The following is a 19,860-nucleotide window of genomic DNA, read 5'->3' on the forward strand; positions in this document are numbered from 1 at the left end:
ATTGATTGCCTTGTCAATCATTTTATCCCACAAATACACAATCAAAGGTTTTTGTGCGTCTATCTACCCAACTATTTCCTTTTTTTTTTTTTTTTGACTGAGCCATCGGAATAATAATAATTTCTGTATTGCATTGTAATATAACTGGGATTTTTTTTTATTCTTTGTACTGTCAACCACCGACTCAGTGGATGATCCTTTAGCAGCGCGCGTGTGTATTTGCTTTTAGGGACTCCCATTGTTGTGAATCAATGTGTTTGCCGCTCAGAGGCGTCCACAGCTTATCTCTTCATGGCCCGCTTATCTCTCTTTATGGGCTTCTGAGTAAACACAGCCCAGCCATTTGAGCTGATCCACCGCGCGGAAGTGAAGTGGTTAGAAATGCACCGATAACATCCCGGAAATCTCTCTCTCCATCAATTCAAAGCATCTTCATCTCATCCTTCCACTTCGGAGAGCTGTGTTTCAGTTCTTCTGCTTCTCCTTGTCTTTTTTTTTTGTTCTTTTTCAAATAACATATAACATCATAAAATATATACATAACAAATTATAAAAAAAAAATATATATATATATATATATATTTAGTTCTTTGTTCAGTCCCTATTCTCAGTGTGTGTGTGTGTGTGTGTGTGTGTGTGTGTGTGTGTGTGTGTGTGTGTGTGTGTGTGTGTGTGTGTGTGTGTGTGTTCCCAGGATCCCAGAGCTGGTGGCCTGGATGAAGAAGCTTCAGCGGGACCTCCACAACCCGCCCAGCGTGAGCTACAGTCCGGAGAGGGGTCAGATGGACCTGTGTGTCACCACGGGCAGCCAGGAGGGCCTCTGCAAGGTGAGCCAGCCGCCAGGCCAAGAGGCTGAGGCTGATGCTGGTGCTGGTGGTGCTGGTGGTGCTGGTGGTGGTGGTGGTGGTGGTGGTGTTGGTGGTGGTGGTGGTGGTGGTGGTTTTTAACTAAGGCGGAGCTGGCTTTTAAACAAACGATTGGATGTCAGCAGAGGGATTACAAAATATCTCCCCTGAAGTAGTATGCGGTCCCTGTTGCAGTCCTATCGCAAGTTATTTAATCACATCGGCGTAAGCGCGTGCGTTCTGCACATGTGCAGTACGGGTCGTAGCCTGACATGGCAGGATGTGTTTTAGTCCGGAACCTCTCAGCTTGTTTTGAGGACTACGGGTGTGTTATCACTTTAACAACCAATCACTGAATTACAAAGTTATATGAAGTACTTTTGGTTTATTTTCTAGAGATTGGTGGTGATTTGAACTGACCGGCGCTGTAGGGGGTTCAGTCTCTGAGTCATTGTGTTGGGCCTCATGGGGTCCGGTCTAAAGATGTATTTCTCCTTTTGTTTTGGCAGGTGTTTGAGATGCTGGTGAACCCTGGGGACAACGTGCTGTTGGACTCGCCTACGTACTCTGGCACGCTGGCTGCGGTGAGTGAGTGTTCGGAACACAACGACATGCGTGCGGACATCTGTTTCTCGGCCTCCCTTTCATTCTTTCAGCCCAAACGGGTAAATAGCAGGGAGACATTCAAACCCTTTTCCTTGATGTAGCAGACAGGTACCTTCTGAGGTCCGTGTATGAAACGGTACCCTCAGGCTCTGGAACCTCTTTGGTCGTCGGGTTTTGATTGAGATCCTGCTCCTCAAACATAATGAGTTGAAATCAAAACGGTCAAGACATACCTCATAAGTGAATCATACACATTATATTCAGTAAAATATGGAAATTATTGAAATGATGTAGAATAAAAAGATTGTGAGAAAAATCAAAAATTATAAATTAAAGGTGGAATTAAATCCCAAATTCTTCTGCCAGTAGCGCTCTTTTAATGTTTTCTAACAACAACAAGGGGTTTCATAAAATCCAAATCATTTATAGGATTATACCTAACTCAAACTTAGATGGCCTTGACTTTAATAATAATAATAATAATAATACATTTTATTTGAAGGCGCCTTTCTCGACACACAAAAATTAAACAATAGTAAGAGACATAGCAATAAGCATCCGACTTTAGAGGCTCATACCAGCTCTCTCTCTCTCTCTCTCTCTCTCTCCTCCACTAACCGATGCTCGCTCAACCTCAGCTCCAGCCGCTGGGCTGCAACCTGATCAACGTGGCGAGCGACGAGCACGGCATGGTGCCGGCGGCCCTGAAGGAGGTGCTCTCCCGCTGGGACCCCGCCGACGTGCACCAGCCGGGCAGCACGGCCCCCCGGCTCCTCTACACCATCCCCAACGGGGGGAACCCCACCGGCGCCTCCATGACCACGCAGCGCAAACAGGAAGTGTACGAGGTACGGCGAGGGGGACGCTAGGGGGAGGGCGATACAGGTTTGGGTTGGGTTGGTGCTGGTTGTCGATGCATGGGGGGTAAAGGTGAAGGTTAATCTGGTCAAAGGTTGTTTCAAATGTAGAATTAGGTGGGGATATGTTTATGCATCTTTTTGGCGCAAAATGAAAATCAAATAAATATCATGAACCTCCGAACTCTTATTGAGGTTGATCTGACCCAAGATGTTATTTGATTGGTTGGTCATTTTGCATCTGAGGGTTTTTCATTATTTATAAATATATATGTTTTTCTTATTGCATTTTTATGCTTGATGAGAGAGTGAGATAGACGGAAAGATATTGGAGATAGACGACTGTGCCTTTTATGGATAATATTCCTGAGATTATTTATTATGGAATAATTTCCCACGTGGCATTGCACTCAATGGGTTTCAGTGTCTACTTCAGTACACACAGCCTTGGTCCGTTCAAACAGCCATATGCAAACAGTGTTTGCGTGCGTGCACGTGCAGCGCTCTCATGTGCACGCCCAAAGAGCGACGCCCCCAACCTCCTTTGAAAACCCGACACTTTCACCACATCTGAGGAACATACCGCCACAGCACGACTCCACAAACAACGCTGCATTCAAATCAAACGGCCCTTCATTGGCAAGGAACATTTACAATGCCAAGGCCGTTACAAAACTAAATAAATAAAAATAAAAAATAAACTTAAGAAAAACATAAAATAAAAGCACAATTAAAATACACTTTTAGATCTAATATACACAAAAAATGCCATGGACAAAATAGAATATCAATTTTTTTTATCAAACATTTCATGAAATATCTGGCTTCACGGACACGCACAGAGGAAGGTGAGGGGCGTGTCGATGGGGGGTGGATTCTATTCACTGACCACTTCCTGTCCCCCTCTGTCCTCATAGCTGGCCAGGCTGTACGACATGCTCATCATCGAGGACGACCCCTACTTCTTCCTGCAGTTCGACAAGGTACGGTCGACGCTTTTCACTCGGGTGTCGTTGTAGCACCAACACAGGTTTGGCTCGTTACCCTGATGAGGGCTCTGCTCCTTTAATGGGAACCAGGGCCACGGAAGAAGACCTCTCTTTGCTAGTTGGGTCTACTTCCCTTGCCCTAGACTGGCTTGCACTAAGTCTGCGTGAGTTCCTAACCAAGGCTGTGCGTACTTGGTCCTTACTAACTCCTTAGTAATCATCAGTTGGTTTCAAACTAGCAGTTTACTCGATTAGTTTGCATCATCAATACCTAAGCATTGTCCTTACTGGCAATAATGTATTAATACGGAAAACGAACTGAAGCCGTTAGTTGTCGCCTCTACGTCATGACTACCGAGTTGTAACCAATCAACAGCAAGCTACGTTCTAAAAAGGGAAATGCTTGATTTTTTCAAGAGCAGTATTCGACTTTCTTATGCCGTCAATTGTCCTCGCTGTTCTGTTTTTATACTTCTCTTGAAAAAGGAAAAGCCGACAACTAAATCAGTGGATTGAATTAGCAGTGGGAGAGTATTACAAAAAAAATGGACTTTCCGATTTTTTTTTTTTTTTTTCAAAAGGGCACTTGATTGGGCCAGGAGGCAAAGGGCAGGTGCTATAGCACCACCTTGGGTCTACCTGTGCAGGCCGCTGTGTTAACCCCTTTGTAAACGCATGGGTGTGTGATGTCTGTCTGTCTGTCTGTCTGTCTGTCTGTCTGTCTGTCTGTCTGTCTGTCTGTCTGTCTGTCTGTCTGTCTGTCTGTGATCTCTCTGTCTATCTGTGATCTCTCTGTCTCTCTATCTCTGGGTGTGTGATCCCTCTCGTCTCTCTCTCGCTCCCTCTCTCTCTCTCTCTCTCTGTCTGTCTGTCTGTGATCTCTATCTCTCTGTCTGTCTGTCTGTGATCTCTATCTCTCTGTCTGTCTGTGATCTCTATCTCTCTGTCTGTCTGGGATCTCTATCTCTCTGTCTGTCTGGGATCTCTATCTCTCTCTCTGTCTGTCTGTGATCTCTCTCATCTCTCTGTGATCCATTGGCAGCCCTGGGCGCCCTCCCTCCTCTCCATGGACGTGGACGCGCGGATAATACGCACCGACTCCTTCTCCAAGATCCTGTCGTCGGGGTGAGTCAATCATCCATCTCTCCCTTTACCTCAGGGGAGCTCAGGGTACTATCACCATAACCCCCCCGCTCCCCTTGTCCCCTCAGCCTGAGGATAGGCTTCGTGACGGGGCCCGCGCCTCTGGTCAAAAGGGTGGAGCTCCACATCCAGGCCTCCACCATGCACACCAGCACCTTCACTCAGGTACGTTGTGTGTGTGTGTGTGTGTGTGTGTGTGTGTGTGTGTGTGTGTGTGTGTGTGTGTGTGTGTGTGTGTGTGTGTGTGTGTGTGTGTGTGTGTGTGTGTGTGTGTGTGCACGAGCAGAACCGAAAACACGTGCTTCCTGGCTTCGCCCCAGTTTCACTCTCATAACCTGCAGAGACCACAGCGATCTGTACCTTGTTTGTTTAGGTCCAGTTTCAACCCCTTTTGATGGTTATTGTTTCCATCTTCCTGTGGCTGCAGTCAGAGCAGGATAACAGGAAGTGGCCCAGCGCGGCTGATAGCCGATTGGCTGGTTGTTGCGGGCTGGATTGGCTTGAGAGTAGTAGCAGCTAGCGAGAGAGTCTGATACCTTATCAAGAGTGATTAAAAAGTAATGTGAACGGTGTAGATACGGGTCGTAAACCAGGGCTTGCGGTGTCATAATCTTCTTTTATGTTTAATCTTTGTTGTAAGGGTAAACAGTGGTAGAGGGGAGAGGAGTGATGGTATCCTTGGTTGGACGACTTCCTCACCAAGTGAAACAATCGCACACAAACACACATATACGCACACACACACAGTAAAGAGGATTATATCACATCACATTGAGCTGTTATCCATCATTGTCAAGCGTATTCAAACACACTTCTCCACGGCGTTGATGCACTAATATTTGCTCAATGCAAATGCGGAGCACCTGCACCTGTCCGCAAAGGGGAAGGCGTCGAGCTGGGATACAGGATGTTTTTAAAGCCCTCAATGTACAGAATACTGGTTAACGTGAATGAATCAGCTGTGGTCCGGCTAAGCTTGACATAATTCATAGCAGTTGTGGCCATTGTTTTTGCTGTTCATGCTGTTTAGTTTCATTTTAGGGAGATTATTATTACTTATTTAGCAGATACAGAACGATATGAGTCGCCCTAACGCGGTTCAGTTGTACCTTGATTGGCTCAATTCCTGGTTTACAATGTGTGCTACATACAGTATAAATGTGTGGTTGTTATATGACTTGGTTGGATGGCCAAACTTGGTACATACACTAAAAGGGACTAACGTGCAGCAGTGGGCTCCGTCTAATCTCTGGTGTCTCTCTGTCTAGCTCATGGTCTCTGAGCTGGTGCACAGCTGGGGCCAAGAGGGCTTCCTCAAGCACATAGATGGGTACGTCCCGTTCCGTACAATACGTGTGTGTGTGTGTCTGTGTTTGTGTGTCCCTATATATCTGTGTGTCCATATCTGTGTGTGTGTGTGTGTGTGTTTGTCCATTTGTGTGGGTGTATGAGTTTTGCTCCGTGTGTGTGTACATATGTGCGTGATCAGAATCTCTGGGGAGATTGAGGTCATATCTCTCGTCGCACAAGTGATGCCTAGCCGTGTGGTTCTCTCCTTCCTGCCGAAGGGTCATTGAGTTCTACAGCAAGCAGCGAGACGCCATGATGTCCTCAGCGGACAAGTGGCTGAAAGGTTGGCCACACGCACACACACACAAAATACCCAACACACGCACACAAAATACCCAACACACACACACACACACACACACACACACACAATCACACACACACACACACACACACAAACACACACACACAAAATACCCAACACACACACACACACACACACACACAAAATACCCAACACACACACACAAAATACCCAACACACACACACACAAAATACCCAACACACATGCACAGACCTGCAATTATGTGACTCGCTTATGAAAGGTGGTAGTTACTACGGTTGATGTGTGTCTGTCTGTGTGTGTGTAGATGTAGCGGAATGGCACGCCCCCTCTGCAGGCATGTTCCTGTGGATCAAGCTGAAGGGCATCGCCGACACCCAGCAGCTTATCATGGAGAAGGCCATCGAGAAAGAGGTGGGGACCACACACACACACACACACACACACACACACACACACACACACACACACACACACACACACACACACACACACACACACACACACACACACACACACACACACACACACACACACACACACACACACACGAATGAACGACGACTTAGGGAATTATGGAATTACAAGCTCTAAATGTTGATTTATGTTTTATCAACTTTCTTATAATGTATCTTGAAACACTTTTAACTCTGTGTGGGTGTCTATCTCTCTGGTTTCTGTTCTGAATAGGGCGTGTACTGGTTTAGGAAAGGCCAGCATTATACTGAATCGATTAGTTCTTTCAGCTTTAACTCAAATTAACTTGCACTCTGCAGCTCACACGCCTCTATTCAGAAAACCAATGCACTCTTGATTAACTTAACACATTTCCAAAAAAGGGAGGCATGTCACTGCCATTGGTACCATGACTACCAACACTTAATAATATGTAATGGGCGAAGTGCAGCCAACCCTATGGTTATCAACGATAAGTAGTTGGAGTACAGCCATCGCTACGGTTACCAGCACTAATAAATGCTAGATGCAGACTTGTCGTTAAAGGGGACCTATTATGCTTTTCGACTTTTATGACCTATAAACGTTGTTATAATGATTGATAGTCATCTTTAACCATACACAAAAAACAATGTCGATTTTCGGGAAACTCTTCCTCTCATCTGGGCGCTTTCAGCATTCTCTGTCAACGCTCGGTTTCGTCCTTCTCCGCCCCCTCGCCCCCCTCCTGCCAACCCAACTCCGTTGGGATTGGTTACCTTCCTTGAAGCGCGCGCGCGGGCAGATTTGACCAGCATATGGGGGTGTGGCAGGAGTGCCTCTACGTAGATGATTTCCCGGAAATGTGAACAAGTGAATCGCAAACGTTGTCCCGAGTGTTTAGCGCTCTGCACTCTGAACAGCCACTCCAGACTGTCAGCAGGGAATACGTCGAAATGCATTATTTGACACTTTAGTATGGTTAAACGTGACTATCAATCATTATAACAACGTTAATAGGTCATAGAAGTCGAAAAAGCATAATAGGTCCCATTTAAGGTTACCGACTGGAAGCAATGGGGGATGTACAGCCGTCACCATGGTAACCACCACTAAGTTATATGTAATGTGTTGACAGGTGTTAATGGTTCCTGGGGGCGTGTTCATGATTGACAGCTCCAAGCCCTGCCCCTACGTGAGAGCGGCCTTCTCCCTCTCCACACCACAACAGATAGACGAGGTAAGTCTCTCGCTCTCACTTTCGCTCTCTTTCTCACACACACATCCTTGCACTTTCTCTCAAAACACAAACGCCTAACTCTCTCTCTCTCTCTCTCTCTCTCTCTCTCTCTCTCTCTCGCTCTCTCTCTCTCTCTCGTTGTGTGTGCGTGCAGGCCTTCAGGAGGCTGTCCCTGCTCATCAGAGAGGCTCAGTGACGACCGAGGCCCACTGGGAGAGGAAGTACTAGTCCCTGGGGGGGCTGGGGATCTATTTCTGGCTCATGATGTTTGGTGTAATGTAGCATAGGCAAAGCGGTACAATGACAACAAAACATATGGGAGAAGAGAAAGGGATGTTCTTTTCACTGTTGTTGGGGTCCTGCTGTTATTACACAGGATTTCCTTGAAGGTTTTTTAAAGTAAACAATGCGTATATGTCATTGCGCAGAATGTCATTGATTATGAATGTGACTCTGTGATTTGTGTGGTAAGGGTCAGTATGTACGGGAGACCGTGTAACCAATACCAGTCATTGATAGCTGTAAGGAGCAGGATTATATTATTTATTGTTGTTTGCATACACAAAAATAACCTCACTCGAGATCTTGGCTAATAAACTTCCTCTCGCAAACACTCGAGCAATACACTACACTGTCAGAAAGGTGAACAAGTGTTGTATCATGTTTGTTTATAACTCAGGATTCCATCTTGTCCTCTGATAACAATCGGACGCTTGTGACAATCTAGCACTGTGTTTCTGAGATGAATCTAGGGGAAAACGAACACATTTTATCATTACCAACAGGGTGAAGGTTTACTTGGCGAATCCAACCGGGCGACAAATATTGCAAAAAAACCTGCTTATCGAGATCATAAAGTGTGGACACATAACGCAGGACGACATGTCCTTTGTGCTTTCATTCACCCTTCTTGACAGAGCTCCTGAAATACTCTTGCTCAGCCGAGAGAAAGGATACCATAGCCTCTAAAATACTGATGAAACGCCCAAACTCTACAACACATGAATTACCCAATAATAATGAGGATGTCATTATGTCGGTGTACACTGCTGATAAATAAAAAAGAAAAGAAAAGTGAATTTTGATCAGTTATCTTCGCGTGTATTCTTTAAGACTGCATGCTTTCACTGCATATCATATCTTGAGCTAATTGCAACAGAGATAATACAAGTTTAACCTCATATACAACGTTTTTTGAATTCACACCATGATGTATTGACGGGGGAGTGCATAACATATAAAACTGACTGGTCAATGCAGGCCTATTAGCTCAAGAGATCTTCTGCAACTTTTCATTATCCATCCGCCCAGTAACGACTATTTCCTAACGCTCTCCATCAAGGGTTGCCTGTCTAGCTGGCGGGCTGCCTGGATAGTGGGGGAAAGAACTGAGCAGCTTACTTTCGAAAGACTACACTGCTTAGAACACTTACAATAAACAATGCTCTATATACTAATGGATGACATACATCACCACAACAATGGGATCACCCTTATCATTTTATAGTAGGCAGGCCCCCTACATTATTGTTGTTTACACACATACAATGCGTTTGATGTATGGACTTTTTCTACATGGATAATATACATTTCTGTGTTTTCTATTATCATCCTGACAAGACTCTATTAACTAATCCCACACATTAAGCTCATTGATTGTAAACAGAAGAAGAAGAAGAAAAAAAAGGGAGTCTGAATATGAATCGATATAGGTTAAAATAGAGGACAGCTCTGTGAACTTATGGTTGTGACGTAGGCGTCTTAAATGTCCTCATCCATTTTTGTGCGCGGCGCCGTTCCGTCCGTACGCTCTGGTCCCCACAGCAGCGCACACATAGCGGGACGAGTAGGGACGGTGGCAGCGGAACACATCTGCATCTAAATCCGCTGGTTTATCGCTGTCATGACATGTGGATAATCACGATGTGAGGTACGTTCGTTGCCTTCTGATGCAGAAATCGATGGAAAGAAGAAAATCTAGCGAATTTTCCTCGGGGTCTGAAACGAGTCGTGTGTCCTAGCGGGCGGCGAAGCTAACGTCGGAGCTACATTAGCCATATCGTTTTGTAGTCTAGTAAGGTTACGGGGGTTTGAGGGCGGTACGACAGCCGACGGACATGCTAAAAGCTTAAACATCTGTATTGAACGCAGACAATCAGGTCGATGTATGCATTGGGTTGTCGTGTGTTTGTCTGTACAGACGAAGCGTGTGTCTATTCCGCCAATGTCACGGCTTAGGAACGATAAACACTTCACGGTCCGTAGCGCTGAGGAAGGTCCCGTGATGGAAAATGTTCCAGGCTATAGCTGCATCCCTTTACCTATTTTTCTCATGACATGCTATAAATCCGATTCCCCATATATACGCTGGGGCGTCCTGGTGATGGATGACGTGTTCAGGGCACAGTGAGAGTCGCTATTGATCTCCGTTATGTTGGGACGTCAAGTCAACAGCGCTCTCAATGCGAGGTGTTTATCCCACGTCAATAGGCTGAGTAGTCGTGACTAATCAATGTGAATAAAACCACCATCACCTTTCATGTTCTACTTTTCACCACTTTATTAAATATTTCCATATTTATCTTAAATGGGATGCAGGCTACAGCGGTAGGCTTAGGACATGGAGGCCTGTGCGTTTGCTTTTTAGCCTAAAATAACAGTGTTTTATTGTAATGCAGCCCAAAATACCACTGTGTTTTAATTGTAACCCAATTTTTATTTCTGAAAATATTAAGGGATATTCCGACGGCGTTATGACCACATTGGATGGGATGTGTTGCCTTGTTGACAATGCTGGGTATCTGATGTGCGTTGTGTGTTTACTGTGTTTCTACTCTAGTGGAACTCTTAAAGTATCGGAGCTGAATACCGGATTGCCTTGCATTAACCAGAGATAACCTTTGGAACCATGAACCCTCAGTTCTCTAGGTGACACACCGACAATCGGATAAAATGTATCGGGCTGGAGGATACGCGGTGATGATGCTCCTCGTCCACACCACCGGGGCCCTGTGGACGGATTTGGACGGGAACCACACGGAAAACGCCACCGTGCCAGATGGCGGATTTGTCCCCGTGTTGTTCACCAAAGTACACCAGATTATCGCCCGCGAGGGGAACTGCGCGCTGATTGATTGCAATGTTACCGGAGACCCGTACCCGGACGTGCTGTGGTTCAACTCGCACGGAGAACGCCTTGACACCAACAGCATCGGTAAGACAACCCTTGCTGTACAGCATGTCACTGGAAACCATGCGGGATTGCTTATACAAAACCCCCTGAATCATGAATGTTTAACGTTCCCAGGACACCCCCAGAACACCCAGCTTCCATCTCTATCCAACCGTGACATCACTCTATCTTGGCACTTAGAGAATGTATTCAATTCATCCATCAAAGGACTTATTGTCTATTTATTGCAAGAGACCGCCCCCCTTTACAGTATAGGGAGCTCATGTGATATTGCAATGGCCCTTGTATAGTGCAAACACAAGGCCCACATAAAATAATAGCAAATGAATTGGTCAAATGTGCCTTATACAAGGCACAACTCAATGGCAGTAAAAAATATATGTTATAACACTTGAAACTTGAAGAAATGTGAAGTTGAAAAGTTGGCCTGGCCTTTTCCTCAATAGCACAGAAACTTTTACATTGTACTGTATTGTATTGTACAGTGTATTGGTATCAGTGGTGGACAATAGTCTATTACACAGGAGGGGACCAGAGAGTTGCTATTCACAGCTGGTGTTGAATAGGGACCAGGCTAAGGTCTGTGAATGGGCCAAGGTTTGGCACAGAAATTGCTACGGCTATTACCTCGAGTTGTCCCCCACGTGGAGGTTCTAAAAACAAAAACTTCAGTCACTTATGTTTATTTTCTTAATTGTTTAACGGTTTACATTTGTGTGTGTGAGGTATTCATATAAAAAAATATATATATATGAGGATTCAAAAGATTTAAATAGTCTCCACATGGAAATGGTAGTTTGTGCTAAATTATTTATTTATATCGTTGTGAAAAGGCCTTGTTTCTTGGCTGTGGTGTCAAACAATTATAATTCGCCATGGAGTAACTCAGGAGGAACAACATGAAAGTATTTGTGTGGGTGTGCAAGTTTGAACTAAACTGCTTAAGCTTGACACAACATGCAGAGAAACGATTTTGTCAAAGAACACTCGCACAAACACAACAATCAAGAATCCTTGAATTGATCGATGCATTGAAAATAATTGGTTATTTGAAAACACATGCATAAGCACATACACAGTTAACAACTCTACAAGATCATGAAGGAAGTAAAATGCGTTGATAGTGGGTTGATTTAATCACGGTTTGTAACGGCACAGAGTTAATAATATGAATAAGTAAAGTGGTTCTAAACATAGCACCGGTGCTCGTGCAGGGGAGGAAGAGCCATTAAACATGTTGAAACTCGTATGCAAGCCTGTTCTTTCAAACCCTAATTCTGGTTTGGAATTTCTCTATTAGATAACAAACACACAAACCCATGCAAGCAGACTTTGAACTATAGGGTTAATGTGCAGCTGTTCTTAGGCCCACATCCATGTTTATCTCCAAGCATTTGTTATTGTTTGTGTCTATCTTTCCGTGCAAAAAACCGGACTAGTGGTTCAATGAGAAGATTATCGCAGCATTGTTGCGTTTGACTCAGAGGATGTGATTCAGTTATCCACTTTCCAAAAAAAGGTTTGATTGTATTAATTTTATTGATTTAGTCGACAGCCATGTTATTTTACCAAACAGGTTTTTGAACATTCCTGTTGTATTCTCGAGTCAGTAAGATTAACTGCAATACTGTTATTAGTTACTAATACAAGATAAATTAGATCAAATCAGACCATCTCATTGACTGACTTGTGTTAGTCTTTGTTTGAGCACTTGTGATGCCTTAGTTCCTTCCCCTCTTCTCCAAGTGCATACTCATAATCTCATTCTCCCTGTTGTGCTCAGATCCTGAACACAGTCCAGTTGTTTTGGGTAAAGTCACTCTTGCAGCACTTGGTCATTTAGATAATCCAACTTTGATTATCTGCCTTGATTGTCCTCAGCCTTACTTGTTACTAAATTACTTTGGAGAAAAGCATCTGCTCAATGATTAAATGTAATTTCAACATAATCCGTCACCACATAGGATGGCAGATGTTAAACTGAGGAGAAAGAGATTCCACACAGGTGCATGCTGGGATTTCGGTTGACCAAAGGGGTTGTTAAGCGTCTTTACTTCTACCGAGTGAGAACTGAGAACCACAACTGGGGCTTTTGTAATTTACAGAAAAAGCATCAGCCTCTTGTCGTAATGATTCAAACAAAACCCCCAAAGACTATTGTGGGGTTCATGCAGTCTGTCGTCTGAATATTGTTAGTCTCCTAGCCTTCTACCTACACACCAAAGTGAATAGGCCTTTGCTCACGCTAAATGCTTACTCCTAGCGTCACCAGCGTCCAGGTGCGACCAGCCACATGTTTAAATATTGATGGCTCATAGCAGGAGGAATAAGGTCACGCTCTAATGCACGACGTGAGACTGGATAACTAGCAATTAGCACTTCTTCTGCCTTTCTTTATTGTTTATTATTATATTCTCAGATGAAGAGTCTCTAGATTCATGGAGGACAGTTTGGAATGTTAAAAGCAGGCAGGAGATAGACAACAGATAAACAGTTAGTGATAGATGATACGTCACAACAACATTGTTTCATATGTAGTTGTAGTCTGGGACATGGTTCACACTGAAACATCAGAACCAGTTCATGCATTGTAGTAAGTGGGCCAGTCAGTTTGTTATATATGGATTTTGTGGATGTTGGCTGCGCTCCAGGAGATAATGGACCACGCTAATCATATCCCACATTCGATTCTATTAATAAAGCAGGGCCATGGCAAGGGTAACATTGTGGTCGAATCTGAATAGTATTTTACGGAAGAACACTCCCAATAAATAAATGCTCTTGGTACACTGTTGCAGAAATGGCGTGAGTGTGTGAGTGAGTGAGTCTCACAGTGCTGTAGCTTTAGGACATAGATGGGCGCCTGAAAAGGTTTTGACAGAGGTTATTTTAGATTATACTTTGTGGTTTATTATGATAATCTGCAGGGTTATATAAAGGACAGTGTTGGCCTGGAGTGGGTAAAATGAACAAGTTATTTTTGGTAAATTGACCAAGTAGAAAACTGAAAGTGCTCTTATTCATAATAGATTTGGTTTATCCATTTTAATAGCATGACCTGTTTATCTAGAATACATCAAATGGGATGTTTGGGGTGGAGGTACGAGTGTTGCAGTTTCTTACAATGCAGTGAACTCGTACGAATACTGTGGTTTCATTCTGAGAACGCTGAGAACCTAAAAATAGTTATGTCCTTTCCAATATGAGAATAATAACAGATAAAAGACCAACTTATCAAGTATGTCTCTCTCCCTCTCTGTCTCACTCTCTCCGTCTCTCTCTCTCCGTCTCTCTCTCTCTTTCTCTGTCTCTCCCTCTCAGAAAGCAAGTTCTGGCTGCTGGACAGCGGCGTCCTCAACATCACCTCCATCGACTTCGCCGACCGCGGCAAGTACACGTGCATGGCGTCGAACTCCCACGGGCACGCCAACTGCACGGTGACGCTGCGCGTGGTCATCACCCGCGGCGACATGGGCGTGTACTACATGGTGGTGTGCCTGGTGACCTTCACCATCATCATGGCGCTGAACATCACGCGCCTCTGCATGATGAGCAGCCATCTGAAGAAGACGGAGAAGGCCATCAACGAGTTCTTCCGCACGGAGGGCGCTGAGAAGCTGCAGAAGGCCTTCGAGATCGCCAAGCGCATCCCCATCATCACGTCGGCCAAGACGCTGGAGCTGGCCAAGGTGACGCAGTTCAAGACCATGGAGTTTGCCCGCTACATCGAGGAGCTGGCCAGGAGCATCCCGCTGCCGCCGCTCATCATGAACTGCCGCACGTTCATGGAGGAGATCCTGGAGGTGGTGGGCGTGGATGAGATGCGCCACACCTTCCTGCGCCAGGGCCCCGGCGGCCCCCACCACCACCTGGGCGCCATCGGCGGCGCCGGGCTGGCGTCGATCTGCGCCGGCGACGTCTTCTCCATCCTGCAGGAGCGGGAGCAGGCGGAGCGGGAGAACGAGCGGGGGAGGAGCGCGTCCCCCGCGGGCGAGTCGGACAACTCGTCCATCCACGACCAGCCGCAGCACATCGCCATCCAGGTGTCGGTGCACCCCCCGCTGGCCGCCGGCGGGTACTGCAGCATGGAGAGCGAGGCAGGGCCCTCGTGTTCCTCGCCGCCGCCGTCGTTGTCGGACGCCCCGCGGGACGAGGAGCAGGAGGAGTCGGAGGAGACGGAGGAGTCGGAGGCGACGGAGGAGACGGAGGAGACGGAGGAGTCGGAGGTGACGGAGGAGACGGAGGAGTCGGAGGTGACGGAGGAGACGGAGGAGTCGCAGGAGACGGAGGAGACGGAGGATACGGGAGAGTCGGAGGAGCCGGAAGAAGCGGGAGAAACCGCCGAAGTAAGAGACCCCGAGGAAGGCAGAGGGAGACGAGAGGAGGAGGAGGAGGAGGTGGTGGAGATGGAGGAAGAGGAGGAGGAGGAGGAGAAGAAGGAGGAAGAGGAGAAGATCTCTGTTCCGGCGGCGGCGGAGCCGGAGCAGAAGGAGGTCCGAAGTGCTGCCCCGGCCTGCCAGGTGATCTACGAGAGCCACGTTTAAAAACCGGTCGCCACGCAAACCCGGAGCCAATCTGCAAGCAACAATCAAACAAGCAATCAAACAGACCCGGGCGGTGGAGCAGGGGCGTCACGCTATCCGGCTATGCATTTCCACGATATCAATAAAGGAAACTAAACTAAAGAGGATGAGGAAGATGCTACGGGATACACATCACGCTAAGTGACTCTAGTTACGGCCTCTCTTTTAAGATACTTTATTCTTTAGAGGGCCGATATCGTCCTTTGACCCTTGTTTGTTTGACCTTTTATGTTTTGAATGTAAAGTGGAGGGGGAGGAGGGGAGTGTTATGACACCAATGTAAAGTACAAGTGAAGGGTCATAGTGTCTGTCTGTCCTTGTGGTCATCGCGGACTACTGTTGTTTTCCAACAAGGATGATGTCTTTCAGTTTCACTTTGGCTCTAGACTTTTATACGAGAATGCCTTGAAAGCCTCTCGGGGGTCAAAGGCTGTCTATGTTTTGTTTTTCCCCGATGATGACGAGTTGTTGAAGAAATTGTATTTAACTGCTGTTACAGAAAACCCACTGTTGCTGTACAATGTACAACGTGTTGCTCAATGCTTAAAAAAAGAAGAAAAAGAATGCATGCGCTGGAATTAACTACATCCTGAATTTAGAGCTTAGGATGCGCAGGGTACGATGGTTAAAAGGCCAACCTGCGCAAATAGTAAAACACAACAGCAGATTATTCGACATAATTTCTTACTTGGTCACTCGAAATTCATACCTTCCTACTTAACCGTGGTTGCCCTTATGATTATTATTATTATTATTAACAACTATTTACAAAGTGTCTTACAGTTGTGTTACGATGAAATGGAGAAACAATGATAGCGGCATTTTGAATTTAATCATCAGTGTTTTAAATTGTGTTGATTTATATTCCATTGTAGACCATTGATTTCCTCTGCGCCCCTCTAGAAACGTATGTCAGCTCCCTGTCTTACTTTTCTCTTAGGACCGACCAGAGCCTGAACCCGCTTTCCCAGGATGCTTTGCAGTCATACAGTTAGTTCTGCATGTGATTACAGCCTGAGACCCTTATTTAAGGTTATACTGATGGGTCGCCAAAAGGCCTTTTTTTGTTATTTTTCTTTGCTCTGATTGGCTCTTAGAGGGCCAAAGCTACAATGTGGTTCTGCTTTAAATGGTGATCTAATCTTGCCATTTGCCATCCTTTTGTAGTGTAATAAAAAACGACTGCTGTGTGACCATGGTTTCCCTGGCTGCTTACTTGTTAGGAAAAGTGATTTGACACCTGTGTTCTGTCAGGAGACCCAACATTGATCCAATCAAGCTGCCCAAACGCCATTTCAACCATTTATTTAAATTAGGCTAGTAGGAAGGAAGATGAAACACAATCAACTTTTGAGAGGTGCAACCCGACGTCACGCTGTGTAAACCAATCGCGTAAACCGGCGTTCACACCGGAAGTCGCCCACGGGAAGAAGAACTTTGTTTACCACGTAGCGTTAGCATTGTAGCATCCCACTGTTTACTTAAGAGTCTGCAGATGGGAAAAGAGGCTGATCGCCGCCGTGTTGTTCTTTCAACAGCTGGACGACCCTGCCACGAGGGGGTGGTTCACAACACGACGTCACACAAACGGGGCCCGGAAGTGACGCTCCCACAATGACGCAGCAGTTTGCGGTTAATCGCCTCATCATGTGAATGAGCCCTTTTAATCCAGCGGTGGGCAAGTGAATGAACATCTAGAAATACAATTCTAGAGAGGAACAAGCATACTTGATCCTACGGTTGTGGCCTGCTTGCCATTTTATTGTATATATTAACATGTAAACATTTTCATATAAATACTTAAATAGACTATAAGTAATAAATACAGGTTTTTGCTACTCAGCAGCATTTCAAATTGTTGAAGATTTTCTATTCATTGGCAAGAGTTTTAAATGTCATTCTAGAGATCTTGGAGAATGTTTCGGTTCAAACAAACATATTGCTGTTATAAATTGTATGTGCGGTGCACTCTTTCATAATAATCTGATAACCCTCAGAATCCCAAACATTGGAATTTAAACAGTAGAAGCCAGGCCCGGATAATGACAGGCCATGCAGGCGGTCGACTAAATGGCGCCACCTGCTGGTAGAGGCTGGTCGCCCTCAAAGGAAAATAATTAATATACAGTTGTTTTAAAAGTCATCGCCCTGCCTCATTTTCTGCCTTGAGGTAACAATTAAACACATAAAGTATAACAATTCTACATGTTTAATTTCTGAGTATCTCACTCTGTTTGTCTCTGCGGCGCAATGGAGATAATTGATGTTTTCTGTCTGAAAACGTATATTCTAACGTCAACTACAACGGTAACTTCTGAGTAGATCAGAGTGTTCGGCTGAGCTCAGTGGCACAACGGATATGTACCATGTTACCACTTACCAGTGTATGCGGCCCGTGCGTTAAGGACATCGTGTTGAAGTCCTGTTCACGTTGGTATTGTGTGAATGAGCGTTACAGTGTCTCCTTTGTGATAAAATTATCATCTTCTTAGGCCATGTCTATTCTAAAGTAAATAACAAGTAGTAGAACCTCCGAGCATCTCACAATGTGCGTCTCGGTGGTGCAACGGAGTTAGGCGATGTAGACTGTCTTGAAATGTAATCTCATCTTAGATCTGGAGACTTGGGTTCAAGTCCTGCCAACAGCACTCTCCTTGTAATCAAAATTCACTATTAGAATCGTTGAATATTTTACCAAATAAGAGGTGCCTAGGTGAGGGAGCTGTTTGCTACTATTCTGGGGACATGGGTTCGATTCCTTCCATGGGAGGTTGGTGGGAACAATTGTCTAGAGAAGGGATCCATTCTCTCACACATTCATTTCGAATGACTGACTGGGTACATTGATGGCTGTGAATGAGTGCACTCCTTCACAGCTATCCATTCACCCAGACAGTCATTCCCACTCACCCGTCCATTCTGAATCACTGTCTGGGCAAATTAATTGTTGTGAATTAAGTCATTCACAGCAATCAATTCACACTCATCCGTTGACCATACACTCAATCCCACAAAACCACCCAAGGCAGGATTTGAACTCATGCCTCCAGAACTAATACTTAACAGCTCTATCACCTGCGCCAATGAGGCACCAACTTTGAGTTGATAATTGACTTTACAATTCACATGGCGTGGTTTCAAAAGAGCCGTAGGGTTTGAAGGACACAGGATGTGGTTGGTGGGACTCGAACCCAGGACTGCAGGGTTTATGAAAGGCAGTCCTTATTAACACTCCCCTGGACCCCAGAAATGCTTGCTTTAATTTTGTCTGAGTTACATCTGACATTACAATTCACATTACATTGGTTCCAAAAGTAAAACTACAGTTCCTATGAGAATGTTCTAAGAGGGAATAGAGCTCAGGTCTGCAGTGTGTGCAAATGGCAGGCATCTCCACTGGACCACTGAGACGAGCACCCTACCTCAGTCACTGCCCTGAGGTAACAAATTAATAAATTAAGTATAAGAAATTGACTTGTAATGGATTCTATAACCACTTTATTGATTAGATGATTGCTGAATGCCCTTGCATCAGTGGTGCAGTGGAGACCAATGTTGGATTAAATTGGACCATAATGTAAGTTTTAAACGCAATTATATCATATCTAGTAGTTGTATATTATACAGTATCGATTACCAATCCTCTGTGGGGAATTGCTAGAGGTGTTGGCTAAAGCTCTGGAGACCGGGGTTAAAGTCCTGCTGATAGAATGCATGTAATTTTTTTTTCTTTAGTGAAATAATTGGCACATCGTTTTTGTTTATTGTAGTGTCATGCTTTTTATTTTGTTTGGTGTTATTTGCGATGTTTGATTTGTATTTTGAAATGTCTGAAATAAATGAAATCAACTAATCAATCAATAGTCCGGCCAGCAAGAAGTCCCCCAGTATCAGCAGATCCTTTTTTTGGTCCTTTCGGTTTGAAAGTGACTTGTCTTGAACTACTATAAAAACAAAGAAGCGTAAGAAGCTCTGTGTCCTTCTTGGCATGTGTGTGCAGTGACACAGCAACGTGGGCCTTCAGTGTGCGTCCGCTACCACGGGGATGCAGATATGTGAGTGTGCGCTCCACTGTTTAGTGGACGCACGCTGTCCACTAAACCTCTTCAAATATTATGTTTCCAATCACATTGTTTTTAATGGTTTTATTTAGGATGGTTGTTTGATGTACGGTAGCGAGAAGCGAGCAGGTATCATTTTCTGACTGATAAGTTCACACTGAAATACATGGAGACAGCGGCATCACTCACTATTAGTACACACATCCAATAAATACTATTCATTTTCACACAATCACCAACTGTCATAAAGAAAGATGACAAGGCACAACCGTCA

At 45.0% G+C, this 19,860-nt stretch overlaps 2 protein-coding genes across 6 annotated transcripts in view; both read left to right on the forward strand.

The window, feature by feature from the left end:
• The window catches only part of aadat (aminoadipate aminotransferase), a 14,074-nt gene extending 5,240 nt beyond the window's left edge, over nucleotides 1-8,834 (forward strand). For all 3 annotated transcript variants that reach the window (XM_030338858.1, XM_030338859.1, XM_030338860.1), the window contains exons 4-14: nucleotides 695-827; nucleotides 1,355-1,429; nucleotides 2,090-2,299; nucleotides 3,226-3,291; nucleotides 4,340-4,422; nucleotides 4,509-4,605; nucleotides 5,709-5,770; nucleotides 6,009-6,073; nucleotides 6,382-6,488; nucleotides 7,648-7,749; nucleotides 7,904-8,834. In XM_030338858.1, the coding sequence (XP_030194718.1) occupies nucleotides 695-827; nucleotides 1,355-1,429; nucleotides 2,090-2,299; nucleotides 3,226-3,291; nucleotides 4,340-4,422; nucleotides 4,509-4,605; nucleotides 5,709-5,770; nucleotides 6,009-6,073; nucleotides 6,382-6,488; nucleotides 7,648-7,749; nucleotides 7,904-7,945 (1,042 nt within the window). In that variant the 3' untranslated portion in view covers nucleotides 7,946-8,834. The remainder of the gene's footprint in view (nucleotides 1-694; nucleotides 828-1,354; nucleotides 1,430-2,089; nucleotides 2,300-3,225; nucleotides 3,292-4,339; nucleotides 4,423-4,508; nucleotides 4,606-5,708; nucleotides 5,771-6,008; nucleotides 6,074-6,381; nucleotides 6,489-7,647; nucleotides 7,750-7,903) is intronic.
• A 674-nt stretch (nucleotides 8,835-9,508) lies between these two features.
• mfap3l (microfibril associated protein 3 like) lies at nucleotides 9,509-16,718 on the forward strand. 3 transcript variants are annotated; one of them, XM_030338853.1, is made up of 3 exons: nucleotides 9,509-9,679; nucleotides 10,670-10,963; nucleotides 14,264-16,718. In XM_030338853.1, exons 2-3 carry the CDS (start codon nucleotides 10,702-10,704, stop codon nucleotides 15,484-15,486), a joined length of 1,485 nt encoding a protein of 494 aa, XP_030194713.1. In that variant the 5' UTR covers nucleotides 9,509-9,679; nucleotides 10,670-10,701; the 3' UTR covers nucleotides 15,487-16,718. The 3 variants fall into 3 exon arrangements, with proteins under 3 accessions (XP_030194713.1, XP_030194714.1, XP_030194712.1); XM_030338852.1 differs by having other exon boundaries at nucleotides 9,522-9,679; nucleotides 10,589-10,963; XM_030338854.1 differs by lacking the exon at nucleotides 10,670-10,963.
• Nucleotides 16,719-19,860: the final 3,142 nt, after the last annotated feature.

This window comes from Gadus morhua, chromosome 17 (genome assembly GCF_902167405.1).
Source record: "Gadus morhua chromosome 17, gadMor3.0, whole genome shotgun sequence".
Taxonomy (NCBI): Eukaryota; Metazoa; Chordata; class Actinopteri; order Gadiformes; family Gadidae; genus Gadus; species Gadus morhua.